The sequence below is a fragment of the Uloborus diversus genome, chromosome 2, assembly GCF_026930045.1.
Source record: "Uloborus diversus isolate 005 chromosome 2, Udiv.v.3.1, whole genome shotgun sequence".
NCBI classification, from domain to species: Eukaryota; Metazoa; Arthropoda; class Arachnida; order Araneae; family Uloboridae; genus Uloborus; species Uloborus diversus.
The window spans coordinates 156,621,057-156,646,803 of NC_072732.1; the positions used below are offsets into that span (position 1 = coordinate 156,621,057).

At 38.2% G+C, this 25,747-nt stretch overlaps 2 protein-coding genes and 2 pseudogenes across 2 annotated transcripts; 2 read left to right on the forward strand and 2 right to left on the reverse strand.

Annotated features, from left to right (window-relative positions):
• The first annotated feature begins 532 nt into the window (after positions 1–532).
• Positions 533–8,204, forward strand: LOC129216612 (nucleolar protein dao-5-like). Its single transcript, XM_054850829.1, is given in 6 exon segments — positions 533–910; positions 3,323–3,633; positions 5,018–5,271; positions 7,596–7,760; positions 7,763–8,149; positions 8,152–8,204. Coding segments are annotated over 6 exon segments (1,548 nt in total).
• Positions 3,326–3,700, forward strand: LOC129216108 (histone H2B-like; annotated as a pseudogene).
• Positions 6,942–7,394, reverse strand: LOC129216107 (histone H3-like; annotated as a pseudogene).
• Positions 8,205–17,729: 9,525 nt separating the features above from the next.
• On the reverse strand, positions 17,730–24,448 carry LOC129216613 (far upstream element-binding protein 1-like). The gene is made up of 5 exons (XM_054850830.1): positions 24,294–24,448; positions 20,578–20,671; positions 20,452–20,490; positions 17,881–17,905; positions 17,730–17,802 (listed from the first exon to the last, which is right to left on the reverse strand). The coding sequence occupies exons 1-5, from the start codon at positions 24,393–24,395 to the stop codon at positions 17,730–17,732; spliced, it is 333 nt and encodes a 110-aa protein (XP_054706805.1). The 5' UTR covers positions 24,396–24,448.
• Positions 24,449–25,747: the final 1,299 nt, after the last annotated feature.

Sequence of the window (25,747 nt, forward strand, 5' to 3'; positions counted from 1 at the left end):
ATTACGGCTGAGCTTTGGAAGCGGAGATCGGTCTTGAAATCCTGGGCGATTTTCTCTTACGAGCCGCTGGAAGGGCAATTGCGGATCAAAAGTCTCAGTAGATTTCTGGTAACGACGGATTTCTCGGAGAGCGACTGTGCGGGCCTGTAAACGGTGAGGTTTTCTCACTCCGCCGGTAGCTGGGGCACTCTTTCGGGCCAGCCTTCGGTGGCGAGCTGCTTCCTAGGGGCCTTACCCCCGGTACTTTTCCTGGCAGTTTGCTTAGTCCTGGCCATCACGGATCTTAAGCGGAAATCGACAAAAAAGCGTCTGCTGAGAGTGAGATATAAAAATCGAATGAAGAATCAGATCTCACGGACCTCCGCACTATGAAAATTTTCGCGCCGCGAAGTTACCGCCCTCTAGCGCCTGATTGGTCAGATTTTATGGCGCGTCAGCGCCTCGCTTCTCCCGTTGGTGAGCTCTTTTTCATGATTTCGCCGCATTTTTTGAACTTTGCTTCATTCTCGCCTTGTTTAGATTTCGAATCAACATGTCCGACGAAACTGCTGCTGTTTCTTGCCTGCAACTCCTGCTGCTACGCCTAAGAAGAAGGCAAAGAGTGGCCCCTAAAAAGCCAAAAACCATGCCATCCCATCCCAAGGTTTCCGAGATGGTGGTCGATGCTATCACCATCCTCAAGGAGCGTGGAGGTTCCTCTCTCCAAGCTATCAAGAAACACATTGGAGCTCACCACAAAGTTGATATGGACCGACTGACCCCATTTATCAAAAAATACCTGAAGAGTGCTGTCGCAGCTGGAACTCTGGTGCAAACCAAGGGAAAAGGTGCCACCGGCTCCTTCAAACTCAGCGCATCAGGCCAGAAAAGCAAAGAACCCGGAAAAACCACAAAACAACCAAGAAAGAAGGTGCAACTGCTGCAAAAAACCCAAGGCCGCAGCAAAGAAAGCTTCAAAGCCCAAACCAAAGGCAGAGAAGAAAAACCAGCTGCCAAAAAGACACCGGTCAAAAAAGCTACAAAGCCAAGAGTCCCAAGAAAGCAGCCAAGGCAACAAAGCCCAAGTCTCCAAAAGTGAAAAAAATGAAGACCCCAAAAAAGGCCTACACCCAAGAAGGCAAAAAATGAACTGACTAGGGAACAAGATTCCTCCAAAAAAAAAAAAAAAAGGCTCTTTTCAGAGCCATCAAATACAGTAGAAAAGATTGCTTATGTGCATTTAAAAAAAAAAAAAAATCAGAATCTGGCATGACACCACTTTAATTATCAAAGGCAAAAGACATACATGACTATATTTGATAACCGAAGTTGCTTACTAAGAGTATTAATGAAAGACAGTCCAGAATTTTTTTTTTTTTGGGGGGGGGGGAGGGGGGAGCGGTGCACTCTTACAAGCATTTACATAAAATACTATACTATGGTTAGCAATATTGCTGATGCAAATACCTCTCTAACTGAATGCCACTCCAAATGAAATTTTTTCATTTACTTACCAATCATTGTTTTGGGAATTAATGGGTGGGTTATTAGGGATGACCCAATAGGAAATATATCAAAGTCTATATAACTGCTGAAACCTATGTCACATTATTTGAAGTGTCTGACACACTTTCAATGAATTTCTGTAACCTGGTTGGGGGGGGGGGGGGTAGAGGATAAGAAGAAGAATCACAATGGCTTTTTATTTCTAAAGGTAAGTTTTTTTTTACAATATTTTACATTAAATAACAGATGTTACTTCACATAGCTAACATTGAGAATATCTTTTTATTCTGTAGTACAGTATGTATGTATGTATGTATGTATGTATGTACTATATTACATTTCATTGCCATACATATTTATGAAGTTTGTAGACTTCAATGTGCAGTTAACAGAAAACAGCCAATCTTTTAATACACTTTGCAGTTTAAGAGCAGTAGAATGACCTGTGTCATAGATGATTTGTGTATTTTGAACACAGCAGAAGAAAAAAGTTCTGACAGAACTAAGCTTTATTTGCCCTGCAAAAGCAACTTGCATACTTTTCTCGTGTGTATGGGGGGGGGGGGGAATTTCCAACTGAAGTTTTTTTTTTAAACAAGACAGCTCTGTAAGAACTACTGTATTAGGACTGGCAAAAATGTTAAAAACTGAGGCCTGACAAAAGTAACACTATGTGTGCAGTATATGAATTAAAAAGTAGGGGAGGGGGGGGGACACGAAGAGTCAAAATAAGGTATATTAATAAGTAAATGTTCATTAACTCACTTATACGCATGCATGCATATTTCATCTTGCACCAGGGGGGGGGGGAAACCTCAATACATTTCCTATGCAGTTACACAGACAAAATGTCAGAGAATGCCTTTATACAAACAAAATAAGAAACAAGTCATAGAGCATTAGGGACAAGATAATTAATTAATAAATAAATAAAAAAAACAGCAAAGGAAAAAGAAATGAAAGTAGCTATATCAGTAATAATATTCTTTACACCAAATTTAATATCTAATTTCCAAGAGTCTGCAACATTTATCCGTAATTTCAAGGGTGAACGAAAATGAGCAATAGCATTCTTTTTTACTAGTTTTGTGTGGCCCTGAAAAGGGCCCTTTTTTTTTTTTCTGTGGGAGAAGGGGATTAACCCTCCAAAACCATAGAGGGTTCGGCCTTGCCTCTTGAGAGCATAGACGACATCCATGGCAGTTACAGTTTTCCTCTTTGCTGTGCTCAGTGTATGTGACAGCATCACGGATAACATTCCTCAAGGAACACTTTGAGAACTCCACGAGTTTCTTCGTAGATGAGACCAGAGATACGTTTCACACCTCCACGGCGAGCAAGACGCCTAATTGCAGGCTTAGTGATACCTTGGATGTTATCTCTCAAAACTTTACGATGCCTCTTGGCGCCACCTTTTCCAAACCTTTGCCTCCTTTACCTCGTCCAGACATGTTTGCAACTCTACAGTATGAGAAACCAAATGCCGCGATCTAAAATTATCGACTTTTATATTTTTGTCAAAGCTGGCTTGCTCCGAAACTCTGATGCATATGCCCCGCCCCCGCATGAGCAAGACTCCCTGCTATTGGTGGAAATGATAAACACAGACAGCTGTAAAAAACTTTTAATTTTAGAATTTTTTTTTTTTAACTATTAATTTTTGAAAGCACCATTGGTAAAAAAAAAAGATTGAGGATAAAAATTTAAATTAGAGCAAAACAACAGAAATGGCACTGAAGCAATAATACGACTCCTGATTGGAGAAACAGAAATCCGCAGCTCTGTCATAAATATTAAAAATTTTGGGTCTCGGCTCAGAATTTTTTTCTATCTCGAGAAAATGCCACCTCAAGCATCTGGAAAAGCCGTGAAGAAGGCGGGCAAGGCCCAGAAAGCTGTCCGTACTGGTGACAAGAAAAAGAGGAAGAAGCGCAGGAAGGAATCTTTCGCTATTTACATCTACAAAGTCTTGAAACAAGTTCACCCCGACACTGGAATCTCAAGCAAGGCTATGTCCATCATGAATTCTTTTGTCAATGACATCTTCGAGAGAATTGCAGCTGAATCTTCAAGACTGGCTCATTACAACAAGAGAAGCACCATCACCAGCCGAGAAATCCAAACTGCTGTGGCGTCTCCTCTTGCCCGGTGAATTGGCTAAACACGCAGTTCTGAAGGAACCAAAGCCGTCACCAAGTACACCAGCTCCAAGTAAATTTTCCCCATGGAAAAAAAAAAAAAAAAGGCCCTTTTCAGGGCCATACAAAGATGTCGAAAGAATGCCTAATTGCATTTTTGGTCAAAATAAGAAATGATTACTCAGTTATGGGGGAGCAAAAAAAAAAAAAAAAAACAATCCACACAGAGTTCTAAAAGTTTAACTTCAAGGTAAAAAAATTAGCGGATGTAAGACATGAAAATTATGGAGATAAAAAAAAAATGGTGAACATGTATTGAATAACTGATAATTGTCAGAAACAGAAATAATAACATTGATAATAGATTGAGTGACAAGTAATAACAATAATGACAGTAATATTACTTTATGATTACTAATGACTGAATTTTGAGAATAACTTACATGCTCACTCAGGGTGCAGAAGAGCTCAACTCCAAACACTAACAGAGGAGAGACATGAAAGAGAAACTATGTTTAATATACTAGTCCCTCTTAGATGTTCTTCTCTGTATCTGTTCCATACCAAAGATAAACCTTGTGCGAAGATTTGCTCGCATAATCCTTGTATAGGATAAAAGAACCTATAAAGATTTCAAACATGTCACAAGAGGAAAAAAAGAACATGACAGAAGAATGAAAGATATTATTTGAAGAGTGTTAAGGTCACATCTTCTACAATATACTAGGAATTCACTGTATGGCTCAAAATATATAGTGTCCTGACTGAGGTTTGCCCCCCCCCCCCAAGCTTGTGTGTGTGTGTGTATAAATGCAACATGTATGTATGTATGTATGTATGTATGTATGTATGGACACGTAACACCAGGGGGAATAATTTGCATGCGAGATCACAGCAGTTGAGCTCCTTCATTTTTTTTTTCTCCAAATTTTTGGGGGAATTCAGTACTTGAACGAGGACAATAGGGCTACAGCAGTTCTATCTGATAGAAATTAAGCCCAGGCATAGCATGCATACATACACAGGAGGATTAAATTTGATATGGTGTAAAAACCCCAGTCTCTTGTGCGTGATTTCTCTTTCTAATTTTCAAGGTTGTCATTAATTCCTTTACATGTAATGCATAACAGTTACACTAAATATTATAAAAAATTTTCAAAATATGATAAATGAGATACTTCAAATAGAAAAAAAAAAGATGATACGCTATTGGATCCCGAGCATTCACAGGAATTTCAAGCGGGGAAACCTCATTGGCCAATCCGACATGTCTCCCTAAGCCGAAGATAGAAAAAACCAAATCCGAGAATTCATAAAAGGGCTGAATAGCTGGCCGACATTATTTCGAAAGTTTCATTCATTTTCGAACTTCATTATGTCTGGACGTGGTAAAGGAGGCAAAGTAAAGGGAAAGAGCAAGACTCGATCCAGCCGTGCAGGTCTGCAATTCCAGTCGGCCGTATCCATCGTCTGCTGCGTAAGGGAAATTATGCCGAAAGAGTCGGAGCTGGTGCACCAGTGTATTTAGCTGCTGTGCTCGAATACTTGGCTGCTGAGGTTTTGGAGTGGCAGGTAATGCTGCAAGGACAACAAAAAGACCAGAATTATCCCAAGACAATCTCCAGCTCGCCATCAGAAACGATGAAGAGTTGAACAAGCTCTTCTGTCAGGAGTCACCATTGCTCAAGGTGGTGTTCTCCCCAACATCCAAGCTGTCTTACTCCCAAAAAGACCGAAAAGAAAGCATAAATCCCCTGCACACGGTGGAGGAAAAAAAAAAAAAAAGGCCCTTTTCAGGGCCACACAATTTACTTGAATGGGAATGTTATTACTAAATACATTAATGTGTGTATAAAACACTTTGCTTCTCATTTGCACATATTATTCTAGCACTAAAAAAATTCAACTATCGATTTTTTATGGGATGTTAATTGAAGTTTTTTGGTTCCAAATTCAAAGAGTTAAAAAAAAAATGACAAAATTCAATTTGAATATAAATTCTTGTGCAAACAGATAGCTAAGTATTTTATTACAAACACTGAGTGTAGCACTCTATTTTGACAGGATTTTTGTTCACTCAAAACTATCACTAAAGCTAACAAAATATTTCCGAGTCCGATCACCAGTTATTTTTAAGACGCCGAACGATATACCCGAAAACGGTCGAAAATTTATAAGTCCAATTTCCAGTTCTTTTTAACACCGGGAAAAATATACCCAAATTATGGCATAGCTGCAATTGCTTTCTAAAACTTGGCTCCCGATTTACACATAAGTTATCCATGTTTTCTCTCGAGATTAAATGCTTTTGGTTTCGTGATCCAGGTTGCATTACTACACTTTACTAAATACTAACGGTACATTTCGATGAAACGGAGCTTTCCTGTTAATTTACAGCGCTATTTTTTGGAGCCAAATGAATCATTTCGAATAATTGTGTAAAGTTTATTTTATTTCGACGAAGCACAGTAAACATGGCGTCTCGACAATAACAGTTTCGGTAAAACTTTAATTACACTCCTTCAATACTAAACAACCAAAGGTTTTTACAACTGAAAACGCTTTTTACCTAGAATTTAAAATTTATTCCAATATTCCAGCTTTTGAAACGTCCACAATGATGATTAACGTTAACTAGACAAAATATTCATACTTATGATCAGAACAGAAATCGTGTTTTTTTTTTTCACTTACCTCCTTATCGTACTCTAACTGTAACACAATGTTCGCAACATTAAAGGAAAAAACACTAATCCAGCATTACTTAGCGTTAATTAAAAAGTAAATTTCACTTTGATTCAAAAATTACTAGAACGTCTGCTTGATAGCAACTTTGAATAGATCGGCATGGCGTTAGTTCCTTCCCCGCGGTTCTCAGTCAAGCCGTAGTAGTAGCTAGCAGCTGGCCTCTCATTCCAACTTTCCTTCGATTTCGCGTACCGACACCTCGCCGATTCAATACCCGAACATTTCCACTGCATAGGTAAAACTACTCTCGTTAAGAGGCACGAAATTTAAGGGGAGAAAAAAAAAATACTAACAATAAATAAGTTTATTGAACATGGATCGAGGCTGAAACAGTCAGACATAACGTATCCCTTTTATATTGTACGAACCCGACATTATGACTTTCGTTACTATCACTCCGTAAAAATATTCGATTTTTTTTCTAATAGGGGCACTATTTATTTCTTTCACTTACCCTCAGAGCTATTGTGAGGAGAGAACAAAATGCGTAACAGACCCATCCATGTAAATTTGTGTGGCCCTGAAAAGGGCCTTTTTTTTTTTTTTCCGTCCAAATGCCAGGAAAAAGAATTAAGCTCGTTCGCCACGAATTCGGCGGGCGAGCTGAATATCCTTTGCATGATGGTGACTCTCTTGGCGTGAATAGCGCACAAGTTGGTGTCTTCGAACAAACCGACGAGATAGGCTTCGCTAGCTTCCTGCAGAGCCATTACGGCTGAGCTTTGGAAGCGGAGATCGGTCTTGAAATCCTGGGCGATTTCTCTTACGAGCCGCTGGAAGGGCAATTTGCGGATCAAAAGCTCAGTAGATTTCTGGTAACGACGGATTTCTCGGAGAGCGACTGTGCCGGGCCTGTAACGGTGAGGTTTCTTCACTCCGCCGGTAGCTGGGGCACTCTTTCGGGCAGCCTTGGTGGCGAGCTGCTTCCTAGGGGCCTTACCCCCGGTACTTTTCCTGGCAGTTTGCTTAGTCCTGGCCATCACGGATCTTAAGCGGAAATCGACAAAAAAGCGTCTGCTGAGAGTGAGATATAAAAATCGAATGAAGAATCAGATCTCACGGACCTCCCGCACTATGAAAATTTTCGCGCCGCGAAGTTACCGCCCTCTAGCGCCTGATTGGTCAGATTTTATGGCGCGTCAGCGCCTCGCTTCTCCGGTTGGTGAGCTCTTTTTCATGATTTCGCCGCATTTTTTGAACTTTGCTTCATTCTCGCTTGTTTAGATTTTCGAATCAACATGTCCGACGAAACTGCTGCTGTTTCTGCCGCAACTCCTGCTGCTACGCCTAAGAAGAAGGCAAAGAGTGGCCCTAAAAAGCCAAAAACCATGCCATCCCATCCCAAGGTTTCCGAGATGGTGGTCGATGCTATCACCATCCTCAAGGAGCGTGAGGTTCCTCTCTCCAAGCTATCAAGAAACACATTGGAGCTCACCACAAAGTTGATATGGACCGACTGACCCCATTTATCAAAAAATACCTGAAGAGTGCTGTCGCAGCTGGAACTCTGGTGCAAACCAAGGGAAAAGGTGCCACCGGCTCTTCAAACTCAGCGCATCAGGCCAGAAAAGCAAAGAACCCGGAAAAACCACAAAAAAACCCCAAGAAAGAAGGTGCAACTGCTGCAAAAAAACCCAAGGCCGCAGCAAAGAAAGCTTCAAAGCCCAAACCAAAGGCAGAGAAGAAAAAACCAGCTGCCAAAAAGACACCGGTCAAAAAAGCTACCAAAGCCAAGAGTCCCAAGAAAGCAGCCAAGGCAACAAAGCCCAAGTCTCCAAAGTGAAAAAAATGAAGACCCCAAAAAAGGCTACACCCAAGAAGGCAAAAAAATGAACTGACTAGGGAACAAGATTCCCTCCAAAAAAAAAAAAAAAAAGGCTCTTTTCAGAGCCATCAAATACAGTAGAAAAGATTGCTTATGTGCATTTAAAAAAAAAAAAAAATCAGAATCTGGCATGACACCACTTTAATTATCAAAGGCAAAAGACATACATGACTATATTTGATAACCGAAGTTGCTTTACTAAGAGTATTAATGAAAGACAGTCCAGAATTTTTTTTTTTTTGGGGGGGGGGGGAGGGGGGGAGCGGTGCACTCTTACAAGCATTTACATAAATACTATACTATGGTTAGCAATATTGCTGATGCAAATACCTCTCTAACTGAATGCCCTCCAAATGAAATTTTTTTCATTTACTTACCAATCATTGTTTTGGGAATTAATGGGTGGGTTATTAGGGATGACCCAATAGGAAATATATCAAAGTCTATATAAACTGCTGAAACTATGTCACATTATTTGAAAGTGTCTGACACACTTTCAATGAATTTCTGTAACCTGGTTGGGGGGGGGGGGGGTAGAGGATAAGAAGAAGAATCACAATGGCTTTTTATTTCTAAAGGTAAGTTTTTTTTTACAATATTTTACATTAAATAACAGATGTTACTTCACATAGCTAACATTGAGAATATCTTTTTATTCTGTAGTACAGTATGTATGTATGTATGTATGTATGTATGTACTATATTACATTTCATTGCCATACATATTTATGAAGTTTGTAGACTTCAATGTGCAGTTAACAGAAAACAGCCAATCTTTTAATACACTTTGCAGTTTAAGAGCAGTAGAATGACCTGTGTCATAGATGATTTGTGTATTTTGAACACAGCAGAAGAAAAAAGTTCTGACAGAACTAAGCTTTATTTGCCCTGCAAAAGCAACTTGCATACTTTTCTCGTGTGTATGGGGGGGGGGGGAATTTCCAACTGAAGTTTTTTTTTTAAACAAGACAGCTCTGTAAGAACTACTGTATTAGGACTGGCAAAAATGTTAAAAACTGAGGCCTGACAAAAGTAACACTATGTGTGCAGTATATGAATTAAAAAGTAGGGGAGGGGGGGGGGACACGAAGAGTCAAAATAAGGTATGTTAATAAGTAAATGTTCATTAACTCACTTATACGCATGCATGCATATTTCATCTTGCACCAGGGGGGGGGGGAAACCTCAATACATTTCCTATGCAGTTACACAGACAAAATGTCAGAGAATGCCTTTATACAAACAAAATAAGACAAGTCATAGAGCATTAGGGACAAGATAATTAATTAATAAATAAATAAAAAAACAGCAAAGGAAAAAGAAATGAAAGTAGCTATATCAGTAATAATATTCTTTACACCAAATTTAATATCTAATTTCCAAGAGTCTGCAACATTTATCCGTAATTTCAAGGGTGAACGAAAATGAGCAATAGCATTCTTTTTTACTAGTTTTGTGTGGCCCTGAAAAGGGCCTTTTTTTTTTTTCTGTGGGAGAAGGGGATTAACCTCCAAAACCATAGAGGGTTCGGCCTTGCCTCTTGAGAGCATAGACGACATCCATGGCAGTCTACAGTTTTCCTCTTTGCGTGCTCAGTGTATGTGACAGCATCACGGATAACATTCTCAAGGAACACTTTGAGAACTCCACGAGTTTCTTCGTAGATGAGACCAGAGATACGTTTCACACCTCCACGGCGAGCAAGGACGCCTAATTGCAGGCTTAGTGATACCTTGGATGTTATCTCTCAAAACTTTACGATGCCTCTTGGCGCCACCTTTTCCCAAACCTTTGCCTCCTTTACCTCGTCCAGACATGTTGCAACTCTACAGTATGAGAAACCAAATGCCGCGATCTAAAATTATCGACTTTTATATTTTTGTCAAAGCTGGCTGCTCCGAAAACTCTGATGCATATGCCCCGCCCCCGCTTGAGCAAAGACTCCCTGCTATTGGTGGAAATGATAAACACAGACAGCTGTAAAAAACTTTTAATTTTAGAATTTTTTTTTTTTAACTATTAATTTTGAAAGCACCATTGGTAAAAAAAAAAGATTGAGGATAAAAATTTAAATAGAGCAAAACAACAGAAATGGCACTGAAGCAATAATACGACTCCTGATTGGAGAAACAGAAATCCGCAGCTCTGTCATAAATATTAAAAAATTTTGGGTCTCGGCTCAGATTTTCGTCAGAGACATTTCATCATTCCTCCTTGGAAACCCGTCGGAGCAGGTTCTCCTATACCTCTCCGGCGAAGGAATAGTCTATTTGCGCAGGGGACCGGTTCTCGACCGCTCCCCCCGTCGACCTTCCTGCTTCCTCTTCGACCTGCTCGTGGCTCACCGCCGGTACTTCGGACGTCCCCCTCGGGGCGCCGGCAGTTGTCCGTAAGCGCCTTCGGCCCGCTGACCTACAGCTTTTCCTGATGGAATCCAACAGCTTTTATACCAAACCTGACGACCTCGGACCTGACTCTGACTCCCCACCTGACTCTGAAGCCGACGACAAAGCGGTAAGTGATGCTTTCAAGTTACATCTTTCACCCTCTGATTCACTGCCCCAACTCAACAAAAGAAAATTCGTAAATTCGACAAAAATATCAAAAATGCTAAGACCTCAGCTGCCGTTAGACGCATTATTCATAGGATAGAACAAATTCAATCTGATTCATTTAAGAACTTTCATACATGTAATGAACACCAAAAAATTGTTCTACGTTGAGCTGATGCATACAAAGGAAAGGGCTATCTTTAGATGTGCTGACCTAGAAATCAACGAACACAAATCTGAAATGGAGAAACAGATGTCCATCCTGAACGAAAAGTATCTTAAGCTCCAGGAGCAATTCAATGATATGTTAGCCGAAAGGCAAACCAATAATGCTCCCCCCCCATCTCATGAAGCCTCAAGCCTACCCCCCCTTGTCAGGGAAAAAAGACAGCGGAGTAATTCCGACGGCGATGATGGTCGCAAAATCCTCCGCTGGGACAATAGCAACAATGATGTGATTGACCACAGTCCTATCAACAACTCTGAAACTGACTTGTTGTCAGAAAATCAGAATGTTTTGGCTCAGAATAACCAAATCAATGATCAAATCCCTAGCCCAAACGATTACCTCTTCCAGAACAACTCCCAAATGTATATCGATAATGAAACTGACCAAGCTCTACAAAATCTCCTAAACTACCCACAGAATCAAAATGAAGAAAACACTCACTCCGCTGCACCTATTCAGGCATACCAGCCTAGTGCTCCACTCCCCCCTATTAAAAATAGATATTCTGTGAACCCATACCCCACCACCCAACCACAAACCAACAACTCCAATAATATTGGACCACCTAATAATTCTAACATCCCCGTTAAAATCTCCCCCCATAGTCATAAACAATATACAAGACCCCCCTGTATTCCTTAATCATCTTAGTCAAATCACAGCACAAAAAATTGATGGTACACTAAAAGGTAAAAATAATCTTACTATCATCCCCCCCACAATTGAAGCATATAGAACAATTAAAAACTACATTGACGAAAACAACATAGAAAATCACACCTTCCCATTCCCAGAAGAAAAATTAATCAAAGCCGTAATTAGAGGTCTCCCCCTTGACACTTCAGCTGCCACAATTTCTGAGGAGCTTAATAAACAAAACATCAATCCTGACTACATCACCCAAATGAAGCGAAGGAAAAAACCAAATCCCTATCCCTCTATTCCTAGTTCAGTGCAAGAAAACTGCTGCAAACCTTAAAATTTGGGATGTCACCAATTCTAGGGCACCTCAATGTTACTATCGAACCATTAAAGAGAAAAAATTTACCCCAATGCTTCAAATGCCAAAGATTTTTTCATCATTCCAACTTCTGTTCACACCCCCCTAGATGCCTAAAATGTTCCGGCCAGCACCTCACCCACGAATGTCAAAAACCCCTTACCACCCCCGCCAGGTGTTGCTTATGTGGCGGTGCTCATACGTCCAACTTTTCGGGTTGTCCGAAACGTCCCCGAATCAACCCCTCCACCAACCCATTTATACAAACCCCAAATAATACTCAACGTAGAACCTTCAACCCCCCAACTCACAATCCATGGTTTTCTCGCCCCCCCCACATAACTCCTACACAAAACCCCCCTCCCCAAAACTCACAAACACCAAATCCCTCTCCCATCACTGCACCCCTCAACAATCTGGCCAACAATCAAACTGACCCTATCCTCATCACTCTCGTCAACCAATTCCAGACCATTATCCAACTACTCTCCAATAGAAACCATAATGTCTAACTTTTCCCTTTCTATCATTTCCTGGAACGCTAACGGCCTCAGCCCCGCCAAGCGTCTTGAACTCTCCCACTTTTTGGGCACTCACACCCCCGACCTTTGTTTGGTCCAAGAAACTCACCTCCAACCCACCCAACGTTCCCGCATTCAAAATTACACCTGCGTCCGAAATGATCGTATCGGCCGCAGGGGGGGGGGGCACCTCGATCTATATTCGTCGGGGCCTCCCCTTCACCCTTCTGCAATTTGATCTTAATACACTTGAAAATACCTCCATCGAAATTATCATAAACAACATTCCCATTACCATTGCTTCGATCTACATCCCCCCCACCAACTCCCTTGATGTTTCAGAACTTAAATCTATCACCAGCAGAAACGTTAAAAGCATCCTCTTTGGTGACTTTAACGCTAAGCACAATAACTGGAATTTCGGCAGGGAAAACCCCAGAGGCAAGCAAATTGTGGAATTCTCGGTTGACGAGGGTATGAAAATCATCACCCCCAGCACCCCCACCCACTTCAGCGGCAATACCGCGCCCACCGTCCTCGATATTGCACTCACCAAAAACATCAATTGGAGCCACAACATTGAGGCAATCACCGAACTCTCATCTGACCATATCCCCGTCCTCCTCAACTTTGGCACCCTCCCCGACCAAAATAAATTTTATTCCAAAATCACCTCCATTCAACTGGGATAAATTTACCTACCTACTCCACAAAAATGTCCCTGGCAACCCCCTCATCACTAACCAACACTCACTTGACAACACTGTTAAAAAACTCACTACCACCATCCAAACCGCTCTTAATGATTCTAGTTTCACCAAAGACATCAAAACCCCCCCCTATACCCTCCCTAGACATATCATAAGACTCATCAAAATCAAAAATAAACTTCTCAAAGATTTCCGAACCTACGGTTACCCCCCCCATAAACGTGAAGCCTACAAACTACAAAACACGATACACAAATTAATCCTTGATTTCAATAATGATAACTGGAACAACCTTTTAGCCAGCCTTAACACCGATGACAATTCACTTTACCAATTGACCAAGTCACTCTGTAATAAAAAACCAATTCTCCCCCCCCTCCATGGGGAAAGTGGTTTAAGTTATTCTGATTCTGAAAAAGCTAATACTATTGCTGACACCTTTGAAAAACACTTCACCCACAACATCAAAGCCTACCACGAACCTACAATTAATATGGTTAATAGAGAAATTCGATCTTATATCAACAATCTTCCCACCACCAATATCAGCCCCCCCATAGTCACCCCTAACGAAGTCATGAACATCATCAAAAAACTCCCCAACAAAAAAACCCCTGGCTATGATAAAATCACTAATAATGTAATCAAACACTTCCCCATCAACACCATCACCTGCCTAACTAAAATTATCAATAAATCAATCCAACTTGGCCATTTTCCCACCCCTTGGAAACACGCCAACATAGTGGCTATTCCCAAACCCAACTCCAACCCAACCTTCCCGCAAAACTACCGCCCCATTTCCCTTTTATGTCATCTCTCCAAAATTCTAGAAAAAACAGTTCTCTCACGCATCAAAAATTTCATTCACGACTCCTCCTGCATCCCCGACCACCAACACGGCTTCAGAGAACAACACGCTACACAACACCAACTCCTAAGAACCGCCAACTTCATCATTAGCGGATACAACAATCAACAAAATACAATAGCCTTATTCCTAGACATTGAAAAAGCCTTCGACAGAGTTTGGCATAAAGGCCTAATTTACAAATTAATTAAACTTAACTTTCCCCCTTACATCATTGCCTTTATCTCCTCCTTTCTCAAAAACAGAACTTTCGATGTTAAAATTAATCAAACTTCCTCCTCCACACGCAACATTATTGCTGGTACCCCCCCAGGGCAGTACACTCTCACCAACACTATACAACATATACACTGCAGACATTCCCACCCACCCACAAATCATCACAGCCCAATTCGCTGACGACACCTGTCTCCTCTCCAAAGACCACAGCAATATATACGCCCAATTCAGACTACAAAAACATATCAAAAACCTGCTCCTCTGGTTCAAGAAATGGCGCATACAAATCAATGCCAAAAAGACCAAAGCAATTATTTTCTCGAAAGGAAAAAAGAACAACAAACGCCCCCCCAAAGTCAAAATTCATAACACCGAAATCCCTTACTCTCCCACAATTAATTATCTAGGAATTACCCTCGACAGAGGACTCCCGTTTCAACTCCCACATTAAAAAAGTCATCGGCAGCACTAAAGCCAGGCTCCAGCTACTTTACCCTCTTCTAAACAAACACAGCAATTTAAATATCAGGAATAAGAAACTTGTTTACACACAACTAATTAGACCCATTTTTATGTATGGTTGCGAAATCTGGGGTTTCGCAGCCAAAACCCATATCAAAAAGCTTCAGGGAATCCAAAACACCACCCTCAGAAGAGCACTCAGAGCCCCATGGTATATCAAAAACCAAACCATCCATAAGGACCTTAAAATCGACCCCATCACAAAATATATCAAAAAATCAGCCATTAAATTTTATGATAAACTTGCAACCCATAATAATAACTCCATTGCTAGCCAAACTGTCTACTTTAATTTGAATGAACGATACCCCTACCCAGACCATAGCAGATATCCCACCTTTAATTCACTTAGCACTGCTAGACGGGTATAGACTAAATAACTAAACAAAATTTGAAGAAAGATAATTTATTTTTTTTCCTCACTCATGACCCAAGTACTAATTCCACTGCTCTTAGATTTTATATCTAAACTGAACCCTTTACCACTTGTATTAGGAACAAACAGAGCTTGAGAAGGATCCTTCTGACGTTTTTCAGAGTTTTCTTTATGCTTGAATGTTTTAGCATGCTGCCTTAATTGTGAAAATCCACTATTGCTTATGGGCACTGAAAAGTTGCAAAAATGACAAAAAGCGATAAAATCCTTTAGTGCACCATGCACCAAAATTTGTAGACTTAATGTCCTCCTGATTCACCAACTCCACACGTAATGTTGTTAAGCAATGCGATTTCGCCATTATAATTCCACTTATTACAACAAACTACGTTTTAACATCATAAGGAACTAATTATTCCACGATCCCAAAATTCCACAAAAAGAAAAGATTTCAAAAAGAAAATTAGAACATTCCGATCAGAAAATGCACTGAACCCAAAAATATACCAACGAAAACCATGATGGAAAACAAAACAAACGGCTGTTGCCCCCCCCCCCCCCCAATGCAAAATTCTAAAACCAACTTCAGCATTAGTTCTCGAAACTCCACCCACTATAGAGTGACGTCACATTGCTGTAGCTAATGAGAGAAGATGCCTGTTGCAGAGCAGTTGAGTTTTTTAATTTGATATTCGATTGGGCATGTACTTTCAGCGAAAAATCCGATGTCAGAAAGTTTATTTACCATTCTTTTTAAATGATATATATGGTATAAAACGAGAATATAGGAAATATAGGACATTTTTGAAAAATATAGGACGATTTTGATGCTTTTTTTTAAAATATAGGATATATAGGACTACTTCGACCCCCGTTTTCCTCCCTATATCTTCTACTTTAAAATTTGTTTAATATTCTGTCATAGTATTTTGCACACGATTTTTCTAAAAATTCCTATTAAAAAAATAATTTGAGCATTTAACTGGAATGTTTGAAAAAGTACCATTTTGTTTTGGAACAGGGCATGCATGACGACTGTGTATATTTTTTAAAATTATACCTCTTATAACGACCACTTGTTATAAAGACCTTTTTCTCTGGGACGGAGATGATCGTTATATCGAGCATCGACTGTATATTACTAGAGTCCACGAATTCAAACGGAGTTTTTCAAACGTATAAAATTGCCGTTTTGCAATGCTCGGAGCACCTATAACTGTGCAAGTTGGTGGAAGTTAGTTTTGAACGCGTAAAAATGCTCTCCAAAGTGATTTTTTTTTAAAAAAGTATTTTATCTCGGTTATGCATATTTATTTCTATCAAATTATTTTTATATTTTCAGGTAGGAGTGGCATTGTGTTCTAAAAATGAGCTCTTCACTTAAATTCTATTTTCTATGGGAGGGAGAGGGAATTTTCACTTTGTTCGAAACGGAATTCGTAACGTGTTTTTTAATCTGATTCTTTCTGACAGACAATTTAAATCTTCACGAATCAAATAAGGTTGCGAAGCAATCTTTGGGGGTTGGTAAGCGTCAACCAGCAGGGGGCAGAGCTACCTGGTAAAATAAAAATTATACAACAAGTTGTTAATTATTCTCTTGTGTGGAAATACAAAATATTTTTCCTAGGGAAAAACTTCGTACGTAAAATAAATAAAATATTTCATGAATTTTACTCCCTATCGAAATTTAAAAAAAAAATGCAATACAGTGATAAAACTGCATAAAACTTATAATTACGTAAAAATTGTATTTATAGGCTTATCAACGTATGCGGTCTCCTTTATCACTGCCTAATTGAAATTTATATTTTTGAAATAAAAATTTTAAAATATTTTTTATGGGGGAAGGGGGGCACCAAAACGAGGTCTTGCCCCTGTTCGAAAATGACCTAGTTACGTCCATCTCTCTTGGTTGATTCTCAGAAGATCAAGGATGGGGAAGAATGAAACAATGATCTCTCCCTTCCCAGTGAACCATACTCCTTTCCACAACCAATCTTTAGTAGGAATAACATGCTTTTGTTTCCTACAGATAAGCCTGTTAGAATTCCTAGAATATCATTCCCTACCCTTCTTTGCCTAGGTGTTAGCTTCCCCTTTTATTTATGGGGCTGTTTTCAAGGTGAAATTCTGGGAATAATGATAAGAAATGGGCGTTTTTGCGGACGATCGCTGGACTAGTAAAATTTCCCCGATATCGCAAGAGTCCAAAGGATGCTTGAGGCATCTTTTGAAAAACACAGGGTGCAATTTCCTTCTTTTTTAAAGGGCGGGGCGCATTTTGCTATCTAAAAGAAGGGCAGGGCGCATTCTGCTGATGTGGAAAAGGGCAGGGCGCAGCGCCCTTCAAAAACGGCCTAGCGGGAACACTAGTCTAAAAGGCTTAAAATATTTTTAAATTTTCCGAATTTGTTCAATTTTTTTCAATTTCATTAAAATGCTAAGAGTATATGTTACTGAATATTCTAAGAAATTTAGGCTGTTGGTTAAGAAATTGACAGAATTAAAAAAATGTCCATAGATGATTAAATTACTTACTCAAGCCAACCATTTTATCGGGAACATGATATTCTTCTACAACAAAGTCACTTCCAGCTCCATTTCTAGATGAAAAGAAGGGTAAGTGACAATGAACACTCAACAAATTTCTCAACAGAAACAATGATCAAGAAAATACTGACCTTTGTTGCATACCTTGACCAAAACCTGAAAAATGAAGCAAGAATATAATATTTCTGATTGGTTAATAACAGAGAAAAATCAAGCAACAAATAAAGTCAATATAAGTATGAATATATTAATATGAGAAGTTAATTTCCAGCAATGTTTATTTCTTATTCATTAAAAATTATTTATCAATAAATTAATAGTTTATTTCTAACTTTATAGTATAAATGGATAAATAACATACGCAGGTTTACATTTAGTATTCATTACCTTAATCTACTGCAGTGGTGCTAAACCTAGTATTAAACACCAGTAGAAAAGATGCAATCCGGAAGAAAGTTAATAAACCTAATACACTGTTATTATAAATGAGTTCCAAATTCTTTACCACATGAGAAAATTTTTTTACTAAACATAATAAGATTTAAGTACCCGCTTTAAAAATTGACTTTTGTGAAAATGACAATCTCAAAAATTATGTCCAATGCTCTGATTTTATGAGAGTCGCCTTGATAGGTCAAGACAAGCAATTTTTTATTCCCCAAATTGTTTGAGGCAGAAAATTTTAAAGCAGTATTGCAACTAATATTAACTTTTTGATGATGCTTAATGCATTTTTTTACTAGATTTTAAGTATGTATGCACCTCAAAATTATTCAGCACATAATTTAGATTTTTAATAAATTAGAATTCTGACCCTCCAAAAAATTTTGGCTTAGGATACCTCAAAATTTCATTGTTTGCATTCGACGAACCTCACCCGTCGACCGGTGAGTAACCGGTTGCTAACCGCAGCATTCTTGAGAGCTACCGGTTAACTGGTTTCTTCCGATGTCGCTTTATGAACCTCACCGGTTGATCAAACGGTCAACCGCAACTCTAGCTGGTTGATGGAACCAAGTGATATTTTTGACCAATTATGTATTTTTCACCTGCGTGTTATTCGTCTGCGTCATGTCTGCGCAAGTAATCGGCGATCAACCGAAAACATTCTATGAAGCATTGGTTTGTGAACAACCAGTTAGTAACCGCTGATGTCATTATTGTCAGGTGATTAACCAACCGGTCGCTACCGGTCGTGCTCGTCGAATGTAAGCATTGTATCATTTTTGTAAAGGTACTGTAGGATACAGTGAACTCCAGATAATCTGCAGGAGGTTTTTCATCTGTCTTTGTCAAAAAAAAACCCTGCAATAATTAACTGAAACTAGAGATAAGTGCACACACTAACTTTTTAGTGCAAAATGTGTTTTTAGATTTTCTATATTCCTTTCTTCTTAAAAAAGTTCTCCTAATCTTTTTTGTGTAACCTAGTTTGACCTGTTGTAGTTAATCTATAAGGTAGGTGAGTGTTATTGATCTTTTAAAGCAAATGCATATGCTAACATAATTTTTAAACCTTGTACTAAATCTTTTTTCGGGCTATCTACAATTTTCGTTATCCACAGCACCTGTGCCACCTAATTCTGCAGATAATCAGCAATGTAATGCAATAGTAAAATCTGCCTGTATTGGGATCTGGTTTACGTAACAGGGTTTCCAATAGGGTTCAATTTATAGGGGGAATGTCTCTCTTTACTTTCTTAACAATTCATTTATATTTTATTTTTTGATTTATTTTTTAAATTATAATTTTTTTAGCATAAGATCAACCCCAATTTTAAATAATTATTCCAATTCTGCGATTTTATTTTATTATTTTATTTTTAATAAAATATTTTACAGCTAAGCAACATACACATACACTCAATTATTTTTTTAAATAGACCATCTTCTGGATCTCATTATTTGAATGGGGTTTGGTCCCCATTAGAATTATTTTTCTACTGGAAAGATTTTTTGATGATTAAAAAGTTGCCTGACAATCGAAGTAAATTGCCTATACCTATTGAAAATGGACTGTCGTTTCCAGCAGCTTTCGGATCGCATTTCGCATGGGAATTGGTTGATGCCGGCGAATCAGAATTCGTCAATGTTACTTGACCTGCTTTGAATTGACAGATGCTTTATTAAAAATTTACACATCTTTCCGAAATGAAAAAGGAGAGATGGAGTGTGAAATTTTTAAAATACAACGTTGAAACTCACAAAGACAAAATGGCGAAAAGGATTTGATACATTTCAAAACAAACCGAGCGCTTTAAAGTACCTTGTAACCTATGTATTTTATTTGTATGAAAGAATAGATGAAGTGGCATTTCCAGTAAGGTTTCTCTCTAAGTTTGATCAGCCAGGGAAATTTGGATGTGCTGATGGGGGCGGCAGGGGAGGAAACTCTTTTCTCTTCTCCGCTTTCCCTATCTGGGGTTTGTTATTAAGTTTAAGAATTTACAGGGGGTGGGGGATTCCGCACGGACCTTTGGATTGTGCAGGATTTACCGATTTTATACGCGTTTCGTGCAACCCCACGCTCTATTTAAATTCAAACCCCGCCTAACCTAAGAAGTCAACTTAAACTGAGCTCAACAATCAAGAGGTAATTTTCATGCACAAATGCTTAACAGTGGATGAGTCTCCTTTTTACAGGACACAAAAAAAAAGTTTATTTTAGTGCCTAACTGCATGCATTATTTGACCAAACTTACAATCACCTGAGGCCATTTTCTTTATATCTGGAGTGCCGTCTGGAAAAAAAAGAAAAATCTGGGTTAAATCGAAAACTGTTCGAAGTTTGACAAATTTGTGACTAAAAAAAGAAGAAATTTATGTACCGTTTAAACCATTCATGCTGTCTTCTAAAGGCCTTTTGGTACCACTTGTTACACTGTTGCTGTCACTTCCTGTAGAATGGATTTTCGCGGCAAGCTATAAAAAAGTTCAGAATGTTCACTTTCTTCTAGATAAGTTTTGGCAATGGGCCATTCCACTGTCACATGCAGGACAAAAGTACACTTAAATTTCATTAACATTTCATCATATCTCTTAATATTTTAATGAAACAGGGGTAAACATTTTTTAACACACATGCATCATGTGTGGAACATCCAAAGTCAACCTCTGGTAACTTTCTTATGAATAAGCTAATATTTTTACTCTATTAATACAGCAATGACAAAACAAATTGTAGATTTTGAAAGCTATGGTTCCAACATAAAGGAAACATATCTCATTAGTTTAGAAATAATTATTTAAACCATTGAAAAATAATATTTATATGCCCATTCCATTGAAAATGGTCATTTTGTCCCGCAGGTGACGGTTCCTATATTTCGTAAAAAAAGAAATAATCTTTGAAGAAAGTTTTTGCTTAAGAAGTCACATGCAATTGTGATTTCTTCAACAACAAAATTTTGTTCATCAGCTTTTTAAATAATTATTTTTTATGACATGTATGAAACGTCACGTGCAGGACAAAATTATCGGGTACAGATGTGATATACCCCCCCCCCCCCCCCATTTGGCGACATTCGATTTTTTTTGCACAAAATTAAAATATTTTTCTCGCCAATGAGGCGATAATTTTTTATGCATGGCATCCCTGGCCAAACTAACCTGTGTTTAGCAACCCGAAGGCAATCTTACAGATCTGTTCAAACTTGTTTACTTGGGTTGTTTGGGTTTCACGCAGGAGATATACGTGGTGTTGTTTCGTTTCGTGCAATATACCTTACAGGAATGCTTATTTTGTGTTAGTTTAAATTCAGTAGTTGTGTTTTGAAGTAAAAACATTAGAAAATGCCAGTTTCTTCAAACTTGAAGGTTAATTAAAAGTTACCTCCAACGTGGTGTGTATCTGTAACGTGCCATTGTCATATGATGTATTGTTTTAGACTGAGTGTGAATATTTATACCATATAAAAAGGTAAGTTCTTTATTTTAGAATTCAAAAAAAACCTCTCACTTCCAAAATTCTTTGTTTTTACAAATCCTTGAGGGGTTCTTGTAGTTTTTAACTTTATTTTTACTGTATGTAAATTAATTTTACAGAAATAGTACGGTTATTTTGTTCTAAAAGTTGATTCTTATCGATGCCACGAATTATTTAGACATTCTATTAACGTGCCTCCTTTAGGCACTGAATTTTATGTTAACAATTGAAAGTTCTTTCGGTTGTACTCTTAAAAATGCTGAATTTTATTAATAAATCTGCACAATAATGGTACATATTTCACACTTAAAACTGTGTCATTATTGTACACTGAACAGAAGGAGCCACCCTTGGGTGTCTCCATGAAAATATACATAACTGTAACCATACTCCTACTGTAATGTATATTAACAGTCGGAGGGATAACGGACCGAGCGGAGCGAGGTCCTGGTGAGCCAGAGGTCTCACAGTACTTTCGTAATGAGACCGAGGCAGGGCCGGCAAGCCGAGGTCTCATTACGAAAGTACTATGAGACCGAGGGCTCGTATCCCGGAGAAATGATGAAAAAAAAAATTAATGCATTAATTTCTACTTGTAATTAATACAATAATTTATTTCATTGTATTTTAATATGTTTACAAAAAACCCCGGCCCTGTACATTTTTGAAGCATATATTCGTGATGTTTTTTGTTGTGCTTTTATGTTGTTTTTATATATATTGTGTTCTGAAGTGCTTTGATCATGTTTTTTTATCTGATTTTTTCCTGTTGGCGCTAAAAAAGCATCGCTAAGAATGATGTATGACATATGTCGTCATACATCGTTTTCTTGGCGACGCTTTCTTGGCGCCAACAGGAAAAAGTCGCCAAGGGTGGGGTATATCACATCAGTTCCAATTATTGTTTTCTGTGGAAAGGCCCAATACATTAGCTATAAGGTCAACTATTGAAGATAATTACTAAAAATGCAAAAAATTATCATATGAATATGCGGTTAGGGTCTATTCATTAAGTAAGGATGATTCTGGCAATTTTTGACCAATATTGAGGCAGACCAATGGGCCCCACCTCCCTATGCATAATAGCAAATTCACTGCTCGAGTCAATGCTCTGATATAATTAACGAATCTTGCGTCATAGCATTTTTTCATTGTTGATATTTTTGCTAATGTTCGATATGCAGGAAAATGCTTTGTTCTGACAAGGGTGAACTGGATCTGGTAACTTAACTATTTTACTGGTAAGACTGTAACTGCAAGAGAATGAAGAAACAAAAAAGTGGTCAACAATGATCGCTATCTACAGGAGTTGAGGGTTAACCCACTGAAGTTAACCAAACAGGCAATTACTTAGTTCAAATGTAGAAGCAATTTTCACCCGTCATACTTAACAGGGGATTTTTAAATTAACAAGAATAAGCTACTATCTACAGAACTTACAAAAAAAAAAAGGAAATGGATTCGGAAGACATTTTCATAGAAAACACTAGGTTACTGCATTACAATGGAAACAATTCCGAAGTGAATGGGTAAGCTTGAAAACTGATAACATTCGAGGACAAGAATTGAACGAAAACAATTTTTCTATCATTAACTTATGAGCAGTCATGTGAAATTTTCACTAGGGGAAGAGGGGCAAAAGTTGAATACTCAATAGTAATTCCACTTAAAAACAGCAAAAACCCCCCACCACAAAATATTAATCCAAAACCATGTGGAGAGGGGCAATTGACTGCTTAAATGACAGGCCTAGCCTTTAACATATCTAATGCTGCCCACTATTGTTGTACACTACTTTATGAAATAATACTGCTGGGTATGTTTCAGAAGTTTTTGCTCACTGAAATTAGTCCTCTGGACATAACAAACGTCATGAAACTCGAGACTCGTAGAAAATAACTTAAGAAATTATATAACATTAAAAATAACTGTAAAAAGATCTTGAAAGGAGTATAAGATAAAATAGAGTTTACTTAGAAACTTGAAACCACCAAGATCACAATTCACTACGTTGTGTATAAGTAGTTTCCCTAAGCGCTGTAAAAATACTCATGCCTAAGCATGAAATGCGACAAAAAAACAGTAAAATTGCAGTGAACTGTAATTTCGGACAGGAAATTTTACTTCTTATCTGCGTATGCGTCATACGCTAATGATGCAAGTACATACTAATTATTCGTTACCGTTTAATTATTGTTTACATTGAAAGGAAATCAGATGAATGAAGTTAACTTTCTGAGTTATGGAACAATATTTGAGTCAGATACATACTTTAATATATATTTTAGTCCGGAATACAAAATATAAAGCATATTTAGCAAGAAATTAAAATGATTAACTTAACACGCCATTTTGGGCAGCGTTATAAATAAATTAATTTAAATAACTTTCTTACCAGAAACATATCAATTAAATAACATAAAACGTGATGAAATCCCACTTTTCGCCAGTATTAAACTATTCAAAAGATACGGAAACAAAAAAAAAAGAAAAAAAAACTGCACTTATTGCAGAACAAAGGATGTGTACTTGAGCATACATATTGACTAAAAAAAACCACCTGTTACAAAATATAAAGTACATTTTGGACACAAAATTTAATAGATTTATTAATTTTACCTGGCGAGCTCTCTGTACCGCATCCGCAAAAGCTGAATTTGTTTCGTTTCCACCTGAACTATTTGTTTTTTGAGATGAAGACTTTACACTGGAATCCGACATAGTGCAAATTGCAAAATGGCACAAATCAGCTTCTGCATCTAGAAGTTGTAGTACTTTTTGTTTACATAATGCCCTTCTTCTTGAAGAGAGAGAAAAGTCGGAGCTTATTTTAAATGAATACAAATAAACAGGTGAACCCTAACAAAGAAATGACTCTTAAATTTGACAAGAAAAGTCATACACTCATTTTTTTAACAATCAAATTGCGTGCTATAGAAATAATTTGGAAATAAGATTTAAATTTTTAAACCCATAAATTACGATTCTTCTTCTAGTAAAAATACGAGTATTATGAGAAAAATAACTTTTAAATTTTTATGTGGAAACCACATGACTTCCTACGCTTATTCGCAACTCCAATAAACTAGGGGGCGCTTCAGCTACTGTCTAATGGCGGATGGAAAAGGTAAAACAAACAAATGCCGTAACTTATAACTTGCATCTACGCTTCGTGAATGGCAGTAATTTTTCATCGTGTTTGTGGTAAGCTTTCTTTTCTCAATTACATTACACCATAAACTGTCTGAAGCCTGTAATTTACCCGCAAAGAAAACACGTGGAATGGAATGTTTTACCTTTTTCTTTAGTATTATTAACCACCGCAAGGTAGCGTATTCGAGCTCTGGAGTTGCGAATTAAATTGCCAATGTTGTTGAAAAAAACTGAAAAGAAATGGGTGCATGAACTTCAGTAATCAGTAAGAGCGTTCGAAGTTCTTAAGAAGAGCTCCTTAATTAAATAATTTTGTAAACAAATTTTTAGGGGAGGTGATTTTGGGGGGGAGGGAGTGCTCTGTCTCGTAGCCGAGCAGCGAAAATGATCGGTCACCCCATACATCTTCCTTCAATTCTTCTTTATAAACTTTTAATTATTTTTAAACGTGGAATGAGGGAGAACTCATAAAATCTAGGATCAGTTTCAGGGGAGGGTCAAAGGGTCAGCTGACCCCCCTGTGACAAGAATTTTATTATAATTATTACCAATATTCAAATTTTTAGATTCGAAAAAATAGTACATGGAATCAATGTTAACCTGTTTTTTTGCTTCGTTCTGTAAGGATTTATTTCTTCTCAGCGCGTCACAGTTCAAAGAAATTAACAGGGTTCGTTTAAATGGGCTACAGCTATTTTCAGTTTTATTGTTCATTTTGAAAAGCACAATCATCTCTAATGAGCTTAACCATTGAAAAATTGTAGGGAGGGGGTATGTGAATGGGTTTTCTTCTCATTGGGGGGGGGGAGGATGGGCACCCCTGCTTAAAAGAAGCTTTTTTACGTAGGAGATATAACACCGGCTATTGAAACTTGACCCCCCCCCTCCCTTACAAATATTTCTGGATCCGCACCTGATCA